Source organism: Eleutherodactylus coqui, chromosome 13 (genome assembly GCF_035609145.1).
Source record: "Eleutherodactylus coqui strain aEleCoq1 chromosome 13, aEleCoq1.hap1, whole genome shotgun sequence".
Taxonomy (NCBI): Eukaryota; Metazoa; Chordata; class Amphibia; order Anura; family Eleutherodactylidae; genus Eleutherodactylus; species Eleutherodactylus coqui.
Window position 1 is genome coordinate 4,886,257 of NC_089849.1, and position 15,933 is coordinate 4,902,189.

Genomic DNA, 15,933 nt, shown 5'->3' on the forward strand with positions numbered 1-15,933 from the left:
GCTCTGGAGTATAATACAGGATGTAACTCAGGATTAGTACAGGATAAGTAATGTATGTACACAGTGACTCCAGCATCAGAATAGTGAGTGCAGCTCTGGAGTATAATACAGGATAAGTAATGTATGTACACAGTGACTTCACCAGCAGAATAGTGAGTGCAGCTCTGGAGTATAATACAGGATGTAACTCAGGTCAGTACAGGATAAGTAATGTATGTACACAGTGACTCCACCAGCAGAATAGTGAGTGCAGCTCTGGAGTATAATACAGGCTATAACTCAGGAGCAGTACAGGATAAGTAATGCATGTACACAGTGACTCCACCAGCAGAATAGTGAGTGCAGCTCTGGGGTATAATACAGCTGTAACTCAGGATCAGTTCAGGATAAGTAATGTATGTACACAGTGACTCCACCGGCAGAATAGTGAGTGCAGCTCTGGAGGATAACACAGGATGTAACTCAGGAGCAGTACAGGATAAGTAATATATGTACACAGTGACTCCACCAGCAGAATAGTGAGTGCAGCTCTGGGGTATAATACAGGATGTAACTCAGGAGCAGTACAGGATAAGTAATGTATATACACAGTGACTCCACCAGCAGAATAGTGAGTGCAGCTCTGGAGTATAATACAGGATAAGTAATGTATGTACACAGTGACTCCACCAGCAGAATAGTGAGTGCAGCTCTGGAGTATAATACAGGATATAACTCAGGAGCAGTACAGGATAAGTAATGCATGTACACAGTGACTCCACCATCAGAATAGTGAGTGCAGCTCTGGAGTATAATACAGGCTATAACTCAGGAGCAGTACAGGATAAGTAATGCATGTACACAGTGACTCCACCAGCAGAATAGTGAGTGCAGCTCTGGGGTATAATACAGCTGTAACTCAGGATCAGTTCAGGATAAGTAATGTATGTACACAGTGACTCCACCAGCAGAATAGTGAGTACAGCTCTGGAGTATAATACAGGATGTAACTGAGGATCAGTACAGGATAAGTAATGTATGTACACAGTGACTCCACCAGCAGAATAGTGAGTGCAGCTCTGGAGTATAATACAGGATGTAACTCAGGATCAGTACAGGATAAGTAAGATATGTACACAGTGACTCCACCAGCAGAATAGTGAGTGCAGCTCTGGAGTATAATACAGGATGTAACTCAGGATCAGTACAGGATAAGTAATGTATGTACACAGTGACTCCACCGGCAGAATAGTGAGTGCAGCTCTGGAGGATAACACAGGATGTAACTCAGGAGCAGTACAGGATAAGTAATATATGTACACAGTGACTCCACCAGCAGAATAGTTAGTGCAGCTCTGGGGTATAATACAGGATGTAACTCAGGAGCAGTACAGGATAAGTAATGTATATACACAGTGACTCCACCAGCAGAATAGTGAGTGCAGCTCTGGAGTATAATACAGGATGTAACTCAGGATTAGTACAGGATAAGAAATGTATGTACACAGTGACTCCACCAGCAGAGTAGTGAGTGCATCTCTGGGGTATAATACAGGATGTAACTCAGGGTCAGTACAGGATAAGTAATGTATGTACACAGTGACTCCACCAGCAGAGTAGTGAGTGCAGCTCTGGAGGATAACACAGGATAAGAAGAGTTGTTTAAAAGGAGTTTTCTGGGACTCCAGTATTGATGACCTAACCAGCTGATTGCTGAGGTTCCTGAGTAGCGGACCCCCACCTATTGGATATTGATGACAAGTTCTGAGGATGGGTATTCAGTAATGGAGTTCCAGAAAACCTCTTTAAAACTAAGTGATAAAATAATTTACATACCAGAGGAACCCAGAAGGTGTAGAGGGGCCCCAGCCGCATCTCAGGCACAAATTGGGAGCAGGCCAGCAGCAGGAAGTACAGGTTGAAGAAATATTTGAACTGGTTAAAAAGAATCTAAAACAGAGAAGAAAAAAAAAATTGTAAAAGTTTATTGTGTCAAAAATATCTTGTAAGCAGAAGAGTAAGAGATGTAGAAGCGGCTCGTGTGACATCACCGCTCTCAGGCCACTTTAACTTCACATTCAGATGATTTCGTCAGGGAGACGTTCGTTTTTTCTAATCACAAACCAGGAGAGCAAATCTTCAGAATGTAACATTCCAAGAAAAGTGTGTTCTACCTGGAGCAGGGCCCGTGGGCGAGGAACAGGGGGAGCGGAGCGCGGAACAGGGCCCGATGGGAGGGGGGGGCGGATGCCGCAGGGCCTGAGGCGGAAGGGCAGAGCCAGGGCCTGAGGAGGGGGGGGGGGGGGGTGGAGCAGGGCCTGCAGGGGAAGGGTAGAGCAGGGCCCAAGGAGGAAAGGCAGAGCAAGGCCTGAAGGGAGGAGGGGGCAGACGCCGCAGGGCCTGAGGCGGAAGGGCAGAGCAGGGCCCGAGGGGAGGGGGGGTGCAGTAGCGCCTGCGGGGAAAGAGCGAAGCAGGGCCTGCCGAGGAGGGGCGGAGCCAGGGCCTGAGGGGAGGGGGGGTGGAGCAGGGCCTGAGGAGGGGGGGGGGGGGGAGGTGGAGCAGGGCCTGCAGGGGAAGGGTAGAGCAGAGCCCAAGGAGGAAAGGCAGAGCAAGGCCTGAAGGGAGGAGGGGGTAGACGCCGCAGGGCCCGATGGGAGGGGGGGTGCAGCAGCGCCTGCGGGGAAAGAGCGAAGCAGGGCCCGCGAGGGGAGGGGGCGGCAGAGCCAGGGCCCGCGAGGGGAGGGGGCGGCAGAGCCAGGGCCCGCGAGGGGAGGGGGCGGCAGAGCCAGGGCCCGCGAGGGGAGGGGGCGGCAGAGCCAGGGCCCGCGAGGGGAGGGGGCGGCAGAGCCAGGGCCCGCGAGGGGAGGGGGCGGCAGAGCCAGGGCCCGCGAGGGGGCGGCCGCCTTCCCGTAGGTGGCGCTGCAGAGACACGACTCCCGGGGGAGCCGCCTTCCCGTAGGTGGCGCTGCAGAGACAGGACTCCTGGGGGAGCCGCCTTCCCGTAGGTGGCGCTGCAGAGACACGACTCCCGGGGGAGCCGCCTTCCCGTAGGTGGCGCTGCAGAGACAGGACTCCCGGGGGAGCCGCCTTCCCGTAGGTGGCGCGGCAGAGACACGACTCCCGGGGGAGCCGCCTTCCCGTAGGTGGCGCTGCAGAGACAGGACTCCCGGGGGAGCTGCCTTCCCGTAGGTGGCGCTGCAGAGACACGACTCCCGGGGGAGCCGCCTTCCCGTAGGTGGCGCTGCAGAGACACGACTCCCGGGGGAGCCGCCTTCCCGTAGGTGGCGCTGCAGAGACACGACTCCTGGGGAAGCCGCCTTCCCGTAGGTGGCGCTGCAGAGTCACGACTCCCGGGGAAGCCGCTTTCCCGTAGGTGGCGCTGCAGAGACACGACTCCTGAGGAAGCCGCCTTCCCGTAGGTGGCAATGCAGAGACACGGCTCCTGGGGGAGCCGCCTTCCCGTAGGTGGCGCTGCAGAGACACGACTCTTGGGGGAGCCGCCTTCCCGTAGGTGGCGCTGCGGAGACACGACTCCCGGGGAAGCCACCTTCCCGTAGGTGGCAATGCAGAGACACGACTCCCGGGGGAGCCGCCTTCCCGTAGGTGGCGCTGCAGAGACAGGACTCCCGGGGGAGCTGCCTTCCCGTAGGTGGCGCTGCGGAGACACGACTCTTGGGGGAGCTGCCTTCCCGTAGGTGGCGCTGCGGAGACACGACTTCCTGGGGGCATATTAGCCTCTTACTTTCCACTTCTACACAAGCCAACCCAAATAACCAATCACCGGGAATGAGTAAATCCAAACAACCAATTAGGTTGCGAATGGTGCGTATTTGGGGAGTAATAGAAATATATGCCTCTTGGGGGATGGGGGGGGCGGGGACTTTTCCACATTGTAGTTATATTACACTTATTGCTGCAATCCTCACAATATTCCAGAAAATCACATCAAAAGCTCCGGTGTGAACCACAGTGGTTGGCTAGAGCGTCGGCGTTTGCCCGTTTGTCGGACGTTCTGTATTCGCATCCGTGGCTTTTATAACTTTTTTTTTGCTACAAAACTGCAGCGGATTAAAGAGAAAAATGCTACAAGAATCCGACTCCAATAACTCCAATAACTCCAATAGTTAGTTTTACTTCAGTCTCCGCCGATCTTCGCGCCCGCTGCTGCTCGGTCATCTCTCCAGCGGCCCTCCTGCATCTCCTGTCTATATAAGCGCTTATTTCTTAGGGCGCCTTCACACGCGAGAAAATCACGCATTTTTTGAGCGATGCGATGAGTGAAAATTATGAAACCAGTCATTTTCAATGGCTTCGTTCCCATTTGTGAGATTTTCGTGCGATGTGGCATTAAAATAAAAATCGCTGCCCGTTTTATCTTTCTGTGTTTTGCGATTTTTTAAAGTCTCCCACGCTTCCCCACGGAGTCTCCTTTTTATCGCATCAAAAAGCAAGAACTTGAGATTTTCGTGCGATGGGTTTTTAATATTAGACACTCCTATTGTCTATCGCGAGAAAAACGTGCAAGAAAAACATGTGAGAGAATCGCCAGCAGCAGAGACGTACTTACAAGAAGAAGCATGGCTGACGCTCAAATGATGAGCATCAAATTGCTATGTTGCCCCCATTTTCTCGTGGCGATATCGCGCCCGCCGGTGTGAAGGAGCCCTTAGGGTGCTTATAGATGGAATGATTAGCGCTAAAAACCAGCGCCGGCTCGTTAATTTCTCGTGCAGTTTAAACACTGATCATTCAGCGTTTCACTTAGCGAATAGGACACTCGGAACGCTCTGAATGATTGCAGTTGAACGAGTCAACGATGAATCCGCCTGTTTAAGCACGCTGCACGAGCGCAACGAGCCGCGATGACATCACTGGGCTGTTTGCTCCTGCAAAGGAGAATCCTCCAGCCTAAAAGCACTTAAACAACTGGGTGTAGAACAGAGTAAAAAATGGTCAATTGTAGGAACAGCTGTCAGCGCCCCCCAGTGAGGTGTTAATTGAGGTCAGTGCGCCCCCTGGAGACGGCCGGCTGCTTCCAGGATTGGGGGAACAGCAGGACCTTATTTACATGCAGCAAACTCCAATATGTTTATAAAGTGACCCAGGAATCTACAGACAAAGAAAAGCAGGGAAGTGTCAGATCTGAAGATAATCTACACTACTGCAGCCACAGATGGGCCCCCCGCCCCGGGGGTCATTATATCCCACCACAGCCTGCTGGGGGGTCAGAGTTCAGCTATGAAACAGGCAGGCTTGGAGTTATTGTTAAACATTTAACCTCTCACCATGTTGGCCCAGGAAGTCCTCGTGCCGCCAGGCTACAAATTCTATACAGCGATTTCTTATATTGGGGCCGTACTCTACATATTACACTACCGTTCAAAAGTTTGGGGTCACCCAAACAATTTTGTGTTTTCCATGAAAAGTCCCCCTTATTCCCCACCATGCGTTGTGAAATGAATAGACAATAGAGCCAAGACATTGACAAGGTTAGAAATAATGATTTGTATGTGAAATAACATTGTTTTTACATCAAACTTTGCTTTCGTCAAAGAATCCTCCTTTTGCAGCAATTCCAGCATTGCACACCTTTGACATTCTAGCTGTTAATTTGTTGAGGTAAGCTTGTGAAATTGCACCCCACGCTTCTAGAAGCATCTCCCACAAGTTGGATTGGTTGGATGGGCACTTCTGGCGTACCATACGGTCAAGCTGCTCCCACAACAGCTCAATGGGGTTCAGATCTGGTGACTGCGCTGGCCACTCCATTACCGATAGAATACCAGCTGCCTGCTTCTGCTGTAAATAGTTCTTGCACAATTTGGAGGTGTGTTTAGGGTCATTGTCCTGTTGTAGGATGAAATTGGTTCCAATCAAGCGCTGTCCACTGGGTATGGCATGGCGTTGTAAAATGGAGTGATAGCCTTCCTTATTCAGAATCCCTTTTACCCTGTACAAATCTCCCACCTTACCAGCACCAAAGCAACCCCAGACCATCACATGACCTCCACCATGCTTAACAGATGGCGTCAGGCATTCTTCCAGCATCTTTTCATTTGTTCTGCGTCTCACAAACGTTCTTCTTTGTGATCCAAACACCTCAAACTTGGATTCATCCGTCCACAACCCTTTTTTCCAGTCTTCCTCTGTCCAATGTCTGTGTTCTTTTGCCCATCTTAATCTTTTTCTTTTATTGGCCAGTCTCAGATATGGCTTTTTCTTTGCCACTCTGCCCTGAAGCCCAAAATCCCGCAGCCGCCTCTTCACTGTAGATGTTGACACTGGTGTTTTGCGGGTACTATTTAATGAAGATGCCAGTTGGGTACCTGTGAGGCGTCTGTTTCTCAAACTAGAGACTCTAATGTGCTTATCTTCTTGCTTAGTTGTGCAACGCGGCCTCCCACTTCTTTTTCTACTCTGGTTAGAGCCTGTTTGTGCTGTCCTCTGAAGGGAGTAGTACACACCGTTGTAGGAAATCTTCAATTTCTTAGCAATTTCTCGCATGGAATAGCCTTCATTTCTAAGAACAAGAATAGACTGTCGAGTTTCAGATGAAAGTTCTCTTTTTCTGGCCATTTTGAGCGTTTAATTGACCCCACAAATGTGATGCTCCAGAAACTCAATCTGCTCACAGGAAGGTCAGTTTTGTAGCTTCTGTAACGAGCTAGACTGTTTTCAGATGTGTGAACATGATTGCACAAGGGTTTTCTAATCATCAATTAGCCTTCTGAGCCAATGAGCAAACACATTGTACCATTAGAACACTGGAGTGATAGTTGCTGGAAATGGGCCTCTATTCACCTTTGTAGATATTGCACAAAAAACCAGGCATTTGCAGCTAGAATAGTCATTTACCACATTAGCAATGTATAGAGTGCATTTGTTTAAAGTTAGGACTAGTTTAAAGTTATCTTCATTGAAAAGTACAGTGCTTTTCCTTCAAAAATAAGGACATTTCAATGTGACCCCAAACTTTTGAACAATAGTGTATATGCAGAGAATACTGCGCAGTGCAGAAGCAGCGTACATCAGGACCCCGCACACCTACGGACCAGAAGAACCCGTAGGGACACTGCGCACCTATATGTGAAGGAAGGAGGCTCTGCGAGGGTTGTTGTAGCCTGCACAGGAATCGGCAGGGCAAGGCCCAAGTCTTTCAGGGTTACCAAGGCATCCATATTGACATTAGTCAGGGCTAACAGAATTTCATGGCCTCAGTCGGGCTACATTAGGTCGGGTTGCAGTCTAGTGTAGTGGCCCAGAATGCGTTGTCAGTGTCTTCTATGTTGCATGAATTTGATGTGTATTGCACCTCTGCAGCACTGAATTGGTTAACATTTGGGTTATGTCTGAAGAATGTATCTTGTTGTGTGTCATGTGACCATGTTATATACATGTGATTGCAAGGTGGAATGCAAGGGCGTCTAAGCCAGAGTCTACACAAGGTAATCTGGTCTAGTCTATGTTGAAGTTAGGAGTTGGTAAGAGAGTCTGTCTTGGAGTCATGGGAGTTGAGAGACGTTCAGTGAGTAGGAGAAACTGTGCCTTGTCCTACAAGGAGCCCCAGGATGGAAGAGGCTGAGCGATGGCCTGATGTGTGCCCTGGGCCCAATTCATCTAGGCCTTCCTGCTATTAACATGGAGGACAGAGAGTTAGAGGAACCGCCATGCAGCGTTGAGTGCCTTTTCCTTAAATGAGTGTGTTGACCAGTAGAGAGCTGGAGAGAGGAGGAGATCGTCCAGGAACAGGACCCCGCAGATAACTGGGGCTTATGTAATGTGATGGCTTATGTAAAGTGTTTGGACTGTTAACCGTTGTCACAAGTAAAGGAGCTCTGCCGACAGTTCCCGGTTTTGCTCTGAAGCGTTTCTCTGTGCCCGGACTACTTTATTCAATCATCGAGATTTGCTGCAGAGGACGGAATGGTGGCGTCACGAGTGACAAAGGACTTAAGGTAAACCGTGGATTGGGTTTTTCTATGTGACCTCCCCCATCAGTAACTTGGATGGGTCCCGTGCTACCTCCAGGGGAGGAGATGGTAGAGTCCTGTGACAAGGCCTCAATATACCCCACTATCTCCTCGGCTGTGGGCCCGCTCCTCGGACACTGTATGTCAGGCGCCGGCTGTATGTCATATGGTCATGGAACGCCATCTTACCGCTTAACAAACAAGTCAACCAGGAATATATAACAGAAGAAAACCAGAATCCGGAATATCAGTTTCCAGTTTGTCCCCATGGCTGGGTTCTGTATATGCCCGTTGGGTGGGAAATGTCCTTGCCTGACCCACTTTCCAGGAATGATTACTTACAGTAAGTAGTCTCTGTGTCAACTTCTGGGCTGAATTAGAAGTGGCAGTTACTGCCTAAAACGTCCCTTTTTGCTGGAATTGGTGCAGGAGGGGCAGCATATTCACCCAGATTTCACACACTATGGTCCAATAACAGAGGTCTCCAAGACAACGCTGGGGAACTCAAATGCCCATCGACTGTAGCCATGCAGCATAGGCTACTCCAGGGAGTATCCTCATCTACGGTTCATGCAGCGTAGCTCCCTCATGCACGGACTACTTCCTTAATCACAACGCTCCTGACACCACTTAAAGGTACAAGCATCTAATACAAGGTACTCTACATAATAGTGCTGAAAAGATATAAATGAACCGCACCCCGTTACATATGCCTGAACCCAGAACCATAACAAAGGCTGTGGACCCTGTCGCACAAACAGGACCCCCAACTATAGTGCTTTATTCATACTACTAGACTTACTATACGGTGGAGAGGCCTTATGGGCCCCCTAAGGGTCCCGGACCTGGGAGCAACCGCATCCTCTTCATCCCTTATAGTTACACCACTGCCTGAACCTTAACCCCTTAGTGACGGAGTTTTTTTTACATTTTTTCCATTTTCATTTTTTCCTCCTCCTTTTAAAAAATCATAACGCCTTGATTTATCCGTCGCTGTAGGAGGGCTTGTTGTTTTTTGCGGGACGAGTTGTATTTTTCAATGGTGCTATTACTGTACCATATAATGTACTGAAAAACGTTAAAAAAAATTCTAAGTGGAGAGAAATGGGAAAAAAAAATGACATTCCGCCATCTTTCGGTGCGTCCTGTTTTCACGGCGCACAAACCAACAAAAACGACCTGATAACTTTATTCTGCGGCTCAGTACGATTTCTAGGATACCAAACTTAGGTCGTTTTTTTGCTGTACTGCTTGTATTTTTTTCAAAGACATTTAATTTTTTAAAATTATTTTCTCTCTATTTTCTGCGCACAATTCCTTTTGTATTTTTCTGCCGACACAGTTGTGTGGGGCTCATTTAGTGTGGGACGTCCTGTCGTTTACGTTGGTAACATTTTTAAATACAAACGGCTTTTTGATCGCTTTTTATTACATTTTTTCTTGGAGACAGCGGGACCAAAAAAAGTGCATTTCTGGCATTCTGTATTTTTCGGACGCCGTTCACCGTGCGGGGTAAATAATGCATTATTTTGATAGATCGGACTTTTACGGATGCGACAATACCATACACGTATTTTTGCTTTATTATTTAGATTCTTTTATTGCAAAAGAGTTTTTTTTTAACTTTTATTTATTTTTTTAATAATTAATAAAACTTTATTGTTTTTATTTTTACACTTTCTTTTAGTCCTCCTAGGGGACCACAACCAGCGATGCTTTGATCGGTTATGCAGTATGATGTAATGCCATAGCATTACATCATACTGCATTCTGACAGGCAGCCTACCAAGCCACGCCACAGGGATGGCTTGATGGGAAGTCTGCCAAGACAGCCATGGGGCCTTTCAGAAGGCCCCGGCTGCCATGACACCTGCACGGCTCCCCCGATCTCACCGTGGGGGGGGCGTACAGGACCCCCGAACATCGGTCGGGGGATTTAAATGCATTCTGACAGCGGCATTTTCAGGGTAAATAGCCGTGATTGGCCGATTGCAGCCGATGCCCGCACTGTACGGAGGGAGATAGTGGCGCTATCTCCCTCCATACACATCATGCAATGGCAGGACGTAAAAAGACTATGGGGCCGTCACTAAGGGGGTTAAGGAAGTCCATCACCAAAACTAACACCAGGAACCAAACATAACTGAAGATGAGGAGATACAGAGAAATGCAGCACAGCCACCCCATCGTGTTCACGCGGCACATGGTATGCATTAGTTGCAGTTTATCTGATGGGTGTTTTAGTCAGGCTCTCTCCTCCTCCATTGGCCCAGACCGCAGCCCTCTCACTGAGCTGGAGGCACCAGGTTTTCCCGACATTGCCCTTGTACCACACTACAGTCACGGGCTGGAGCGGGAGGGGTCGTGGCCCCTTTAAGAGGAAGCCCGGCATGACGAGTGGAGCCAGATAGCCGGTAGTCAGGAAGGGGTTAATGTTGGGAATAGGTGGAGATAGAAAGTGCTAGAAGGTAGAGGTGAGGGTCAGGATAGGTAGAAAGTTTAGTGGGAGGGGGGTTATATAAAGAGGGGGTGCTTCGTGGGTGGTCACCTTGAGAGGAGACAGCAGAGAGTGAGAGTACAGAGCGTGTGAGCAGGAAAGCAGAAAAAACTAACCTTAGAGATGGAGAACGTGGAGAGGATGCTGGAGGAGCTCAGGGCAGCGGCAAGCCGGTACGGTCCTGACTGGCTGCAGACTCAAGTGGCAGGAGCGCTGGGGAGCAGAGCGGCAGCAGAAGCAGCGGAGACATCGGGACCACGTGAGCCGGAGCGGAGAGCACGTCGGGCACGACCGCCCCAGAGACTTGTTGCGGAGGCTCCCAGGGCTCGCCGGCGGCTCAGGAGTCCCTCAGGGGACCCTTGCAGTTCCGTTTCCCTCCCCAAGCCTCGGGGACGGGAGGCGCGGCTGCGGAGGAGTCCTATACAGCCACCGGTGAGCACGGCGAGCAGGAACACTCGTCCCCGCCGGGGGGCGAGGCCTGCGGCGTCGGGCAGCATGGAGGAGAATTCCAGGACGGATGTCTCCCCCGGTGATGTACCGGCCGGGGGAGCATCCAGCAGCAGATCGCAGACGGCAGGGACGGCTGTGAGAGTCGGAGGCAGCGGCAGAGACAGGAGGAGAAGCAGCACGGTGGCCCCTGTTGGTGAAGTGCCGGCCAGGGGGCGGACCGGGTCCACCAAAAGTCGTCGACAGATCGATCAGGAACCCGCAGGGACGAGCTCGGGCAGGCTTCGTTCGGTGGTGATCGTTCCACAGCGGGAGGAAAGTCGCCAGGAGCAAGACGGTTCGGATGGGACCAGCAGCGACGCGGATGTCCAGGACCTCGCAGGGCCGGCTGGTGGGGACACAGCCTCCATGCAGCCAGGTGAGCATGGCTCATTGTCTTGTTTGTCTAATGATGCATTTGTGGGTCAGTTAAGGGGAGCAGGTGTTAATATGGGGGAGGATAGTCTTTTAAGGGGGGTATTTCGGTGTGAGTTAAGGGAGCTTATGGGAAATGTTCGGCAATTGTTACAGCGGTGTGAAGGGGGCTTGGGGGCGGGGGTGGGGGCCCCGTCCCCGGTTGCGTCATGGATACCGCAGGTCGCTAGAAATGAGGTAGCGGTCGGGGGTAGCTCTGGGGTTGTGGAGGTTCCAGGTAGTGTGCGGAGTACTGGCGTTACTGTTGCAGTTCAGACGGAAAAGGATGGCGAGGCTATTCGGCTCGACGATAAGGCCAGGGGCGAGGTGTATGTTTGTTTTGAAGGTCCGTTGGGGGCGCATCTCAAGATAGAGGTAAGGGAAAAAATCTGGAAGGACGAGTATGTGGAGATTTTTTCCTTGTTGCCTCTGGAGAAGTTTAATTTGGAGAAGGGGAAGCGGACTGAGACTAAGAAGGATGAAGAGGAGAAGAAGCGCTGGCGGCTGATTCCGCAGACATTCGCAAATTGGCTACAGGCCTTTGCAATATTAGCGGGGGTGATTGGGGAGAAGGCGCAGGAGAATTGTTCTGCGCTTTTTTGTTATTTGGACTCCATCGGGGAGGCGCATAGGACTTATGGTGGTCAGGCATGGTTGAGATATGACGAGCAGTTTCGTCAGCGGAAAGCAGTGCGTCCCAGTACCCGCTGGGATCATAAAGATATTGGGTTATGGCTAAAAGTTATGGCGGCTACGCGTTTCTGGCAGTCCTTTCCCGGGGCCACCGGATCATCCGGCTCAGCTACCGGAGGGAGTTCGGCAGGAAGCACAGGGGCAAAGGAAGGCAGGGTTCTGCTGGCAATATAATGAGGGCCTGTGCAAGTTTGGGGCAAGTTGTCGCTTCAAACACAATTGCTCCATTTGCAGTGGGTCGTCCCATGGGGCGTCCAAGTGTTTTTGACGAGGTAAGGGAAAGGTTGGGGGTGCTGAAGGAAAAAGGGAGGACGCCAGTGAAAGTTCTCGAGATGGCCCCCTTTCTAAGTAGATATCCAGACACAGAAAAGGGGCGTTTGTTGTTGCAGGGGTTTTCGGAAGGCTTTCGGATACCGGAGCCAGAGCATCGGGTTCCCCCTACGGTTAAAAATTTACGTTCAGCAAGGGAATTCCCAGCAGTTGTAAGGGAGAAGTTGTTTAAAGAGGTGGCTCTGGGGCGCATGGCAGGGCCTTTTGCCACTCCGCCTGTTCCTAATTTAGTTGTTTCCCCGTTGGGAGTGGTCCCGAAAAAGGAACAGGGCAAATATCGGTTGATTCACCATCTTTCGTATCCGAAAGGGGAATCAGTGAATGATGGAATTGCGCCAGAGTTGTGTTCAGTAGTTTACACGTCGTGTGACGCGGCTGTCAGGTGGGTTCAGAGATGTGGACAGGGGGCATTGTTAGCCAAGACGGATGTGGAAGCAGCGTTCCGATTGCTGCCCGTTCATCCGGAGAGCATTCACTTGTTGGGATGCATTTGGGAAGGGGAATATTTTGTTGACCAATGTTTGCCAATGGGCTGTTCGATTTCATGCGCTTATTTTGAAGCGTTTAGTTCCTTTTTGGAATGGGTGATTAAGGACGTGTCCGGAGTGCAATCGATTTTGCACTATTTGGGCGATTTCTTGTGCGTGGGTCCGGCGGGGTCCACAGTTTGCATGTTGCTGTTGTCCACGGTGCAATGGGTAGCAAATAAGTTTGGGGTGCCATTGGCATCGGAAAAAACGGAAGGTCCGGTGACCTGTTTAAGTTTTTTAGGAATTGTTATAGATACGGTCAGAATGGAATGCCGTTTGCCGGAGGACAAGCTGCGCGGGTTGCGTTATGATTTGGGGAAGGCGAGTCAGGCAAAAAAGATTACCCTGCGTGACTTACAGTCGTTATTGGGAAAGTTGAATTTTGCCTGCAGAATTATGCCTATGGGGTGGATTTTTTGTCGAAAAATGGCGGGTGCCACTGCAGGGGTTAAAGCAGGTCATCACTTCATACGTGTGACCGCTGAGATCCGGGCAGATTTAGCAGTCTGGGTTTCCTTCTTGGACCAGTACAACGGTCGCTCTTTGTTTATAGAGCAGGAGGTTGATAATTTTGATTGGGACCTGTTTCCTGTTTACAGACGCAGCAGGGGCGACAGGTTTTGGAGCCTATTTTAAGGGTCAATGGTGCGCTGCTCCTTGGCCCGGGGAATGGCGACAGTGCGGAGCAGTAAAAATTTAGTTTTGTTAGAGTTGTTCCCGATAGTGGTTGCAATCTCCGTATGGGGAGAAAGGTTCAGGAATAGAAAAGTGCGCTTCCATTGTGACAACATGGGAGTCGTACAAGCGATTAATGGGGTAACAGCCCGATCACCACCGGTGGTGAATTTGCTGCGGTATCTGGTGTTGTCTTGTTTGTCGCTGAACGCGTGGATTGTAGCTGTTCATGTCCCGGGGACGGATAACGGATTAGCTGATGCGCTTTCTCGTTTCCAGTGGGAGCGGTTTCGGGCGTTGGCACCGGAGGCAGAGGAGGAGGGCCTGATTTGTCCCCCGGAATTATGGAGCGTGCCAGACGTGCTGCGCAACGTCTGATAGAGAGTTCGTTGGCACAGGGTACGTGGAAGGCGTATGAGGTGGCATGGGGACAATGGCGGCAGTGGGTAATCAGGCAGGGAGGAATGGAGTCTGAGAGTGGTAATGTGGAAGTTTTGTTGACCTTTTTGGGGAATGCAAGGGAAATGGGTTGGTCTGTGTCGCAGGTGGACCGTTTTATCGCGGGTTTAGTTTTTGGTTTGAAGCTGCGGGGGTTAAAAGACATTACCAAAAGTTTTTTGGTGAGGCAAGCCCTGTGGGGTTTTCGAAAAGGACAGGCGGGGAAGGATAGAAGGCGTCCAGTCACATTTTCAATTTTGGAGAGTATGGGGGCAGTTTTGGGGGATATTTGTAGGGATGGCTTTGAAGAGGTGTTTCGCAGCGCATTTTCAATAGCCTTTTATGGGGCTTTTAGGTTGGGGGAATTGGTGTCACCCAACAAGGCGGTAGGAGGAGGATTGCTTTTTGCGGATGTGTCTTTGGCTGAGGGCTGTTTAGAAATTGTGCTCAGGAAGTCGAAGACGGATCAGTTTGGGAGAGGAAAAAGGGTCCTTTTGGGGCAGGTTCCGGGGGCAAAGTTATGTCCCGTACAATGCTTCGAGTCGTATAAAAAGGTGAGGACAGATAAGCCGGGCCCGCTGTTTATTCATGCAGATGGGTCCTTTCTGTCTAAATTTCAGTTCAACGCCGTTTTTAAAAAAGTCATGTTGAAGTTGGGATTGGAAGGCAGGTATTCTTCCCATTCCTTTAGGATTGGAGCTGCAACGGAGGCGGCAAGTAGAGGATTGGGGCCTGACGTAGTGAAGAGGATTGGTAGATGGAATTCAAGAAGGTTCCAGACTTATGTGCGACCAGAGTTAGTTGAGTGATTTAGGATAAAAAAAAAAATAAAAAATTTTTATATATTCCGTAGAATGTTAATTAACTGAAGTGGGGGTGGGGGATTACTATGGGAAATGATACGTGATTTCTATCCTTTTACAGGTCAGGAGGTACCGGCGCTGGTTTGGATCCTTGGACACTCGTATGTGTACTGGGCAGCGGAGCGTGCCAAGGTCCGACCAAATGGCAGGCAGTTGGGATTTAGGAGGGAGGTAGCGGTGCTCCGGTGGTTGGGGATCAGGGGCCTGAAATGGTGCCAAGTTTTAAAGGAGGTTGAGAGGTTTGGGCGCGTAGACAGGTGCCCGGACATACTGGTCTTACACGTGGGGGGCAATGACCTGGGAAGTCGCCCTGCTCGGGAATTGAGGCGGGATATCCAATATGATTTCCTAAGACTGAGAAAACTTTACCCAAACATGATCATCGTTTGGTCGGAGATCATCCCACGGAAGCAGTGGCGATTTGCCAGATTATTGATAGCCGTTAACAGGGCTAGAGTAAAAATCAATAGGCACATTTCGGCATTTGTAGCACGGAACGGAGGGGTCTGCGTGCGGCACACGGAGTTAGAGAAGGGGGTTGGAGAGTATTGGGCAGATGATGGTATACACCTGAATGATGTAGGTGTTGACATTTGGGCTGTGGGGGTGCAAGAAGGAATTGAAAGGGCCCTGGTGTTGTTGGGGGCGGCGCAGGCTAAGGTTTAAGCCGTGCTTGCTGTGGCGGGTGGGGGGGGTCCTTGGAGGCGGTGGAAATTGTGTAGGGGGGGAGTTGGTTGGGCATGGTCCTACCTGTTAGACTCCCTCCTCTGTAATCAGTGTAGTATCTGGTGCAGGGACTTGGCTGGTAGTGGGGGGCAGTAGACCCTCCGCCGGCTGTAAGCCCCAAGTGTGGTAGCCCCCTAAGGGCGGCTTGCGTTGTCCCTGAGCCTGTCTACGGCTGTGGGGCAGCGTGTATTTGGTTTGATTGTGGTAGCACCAGATTGTGTCACTCCAAGGATTCCCCCCCCTCGTTAATTCATAATGATTGTGTTTTTTGTTAAAGAAAAGGCTGCTGTGGCCAATAAAATATCCAAAAGAAAAAGGTGTTTGTGATTATT

At 50.4% G+C, this 15,933-nt stretch overlaps 1 protein-coding gene across 1 annotated transcript in view; it reads right to left on the reverse strand.

Moving 5' to 3' along the window:
- Positions 1-15,933, reverse strand: part of ATP9A (ATPase phospholipid transporting 9A (putative)) — a 119,559-nt gene that overhangs the window by 78,331 nt on the left and 25,295 nt on the right. The window contains exon 3 of the mRNA XM_066586949.1: positions 1,816-1,929. Coding sequence (XP_066443046.1) covers positions 1,816-1,929 — 114 coding nt within the window. The remainder of the gene's footprint in view (positions 1-1,815; positions 1,930-15,933) is intronic.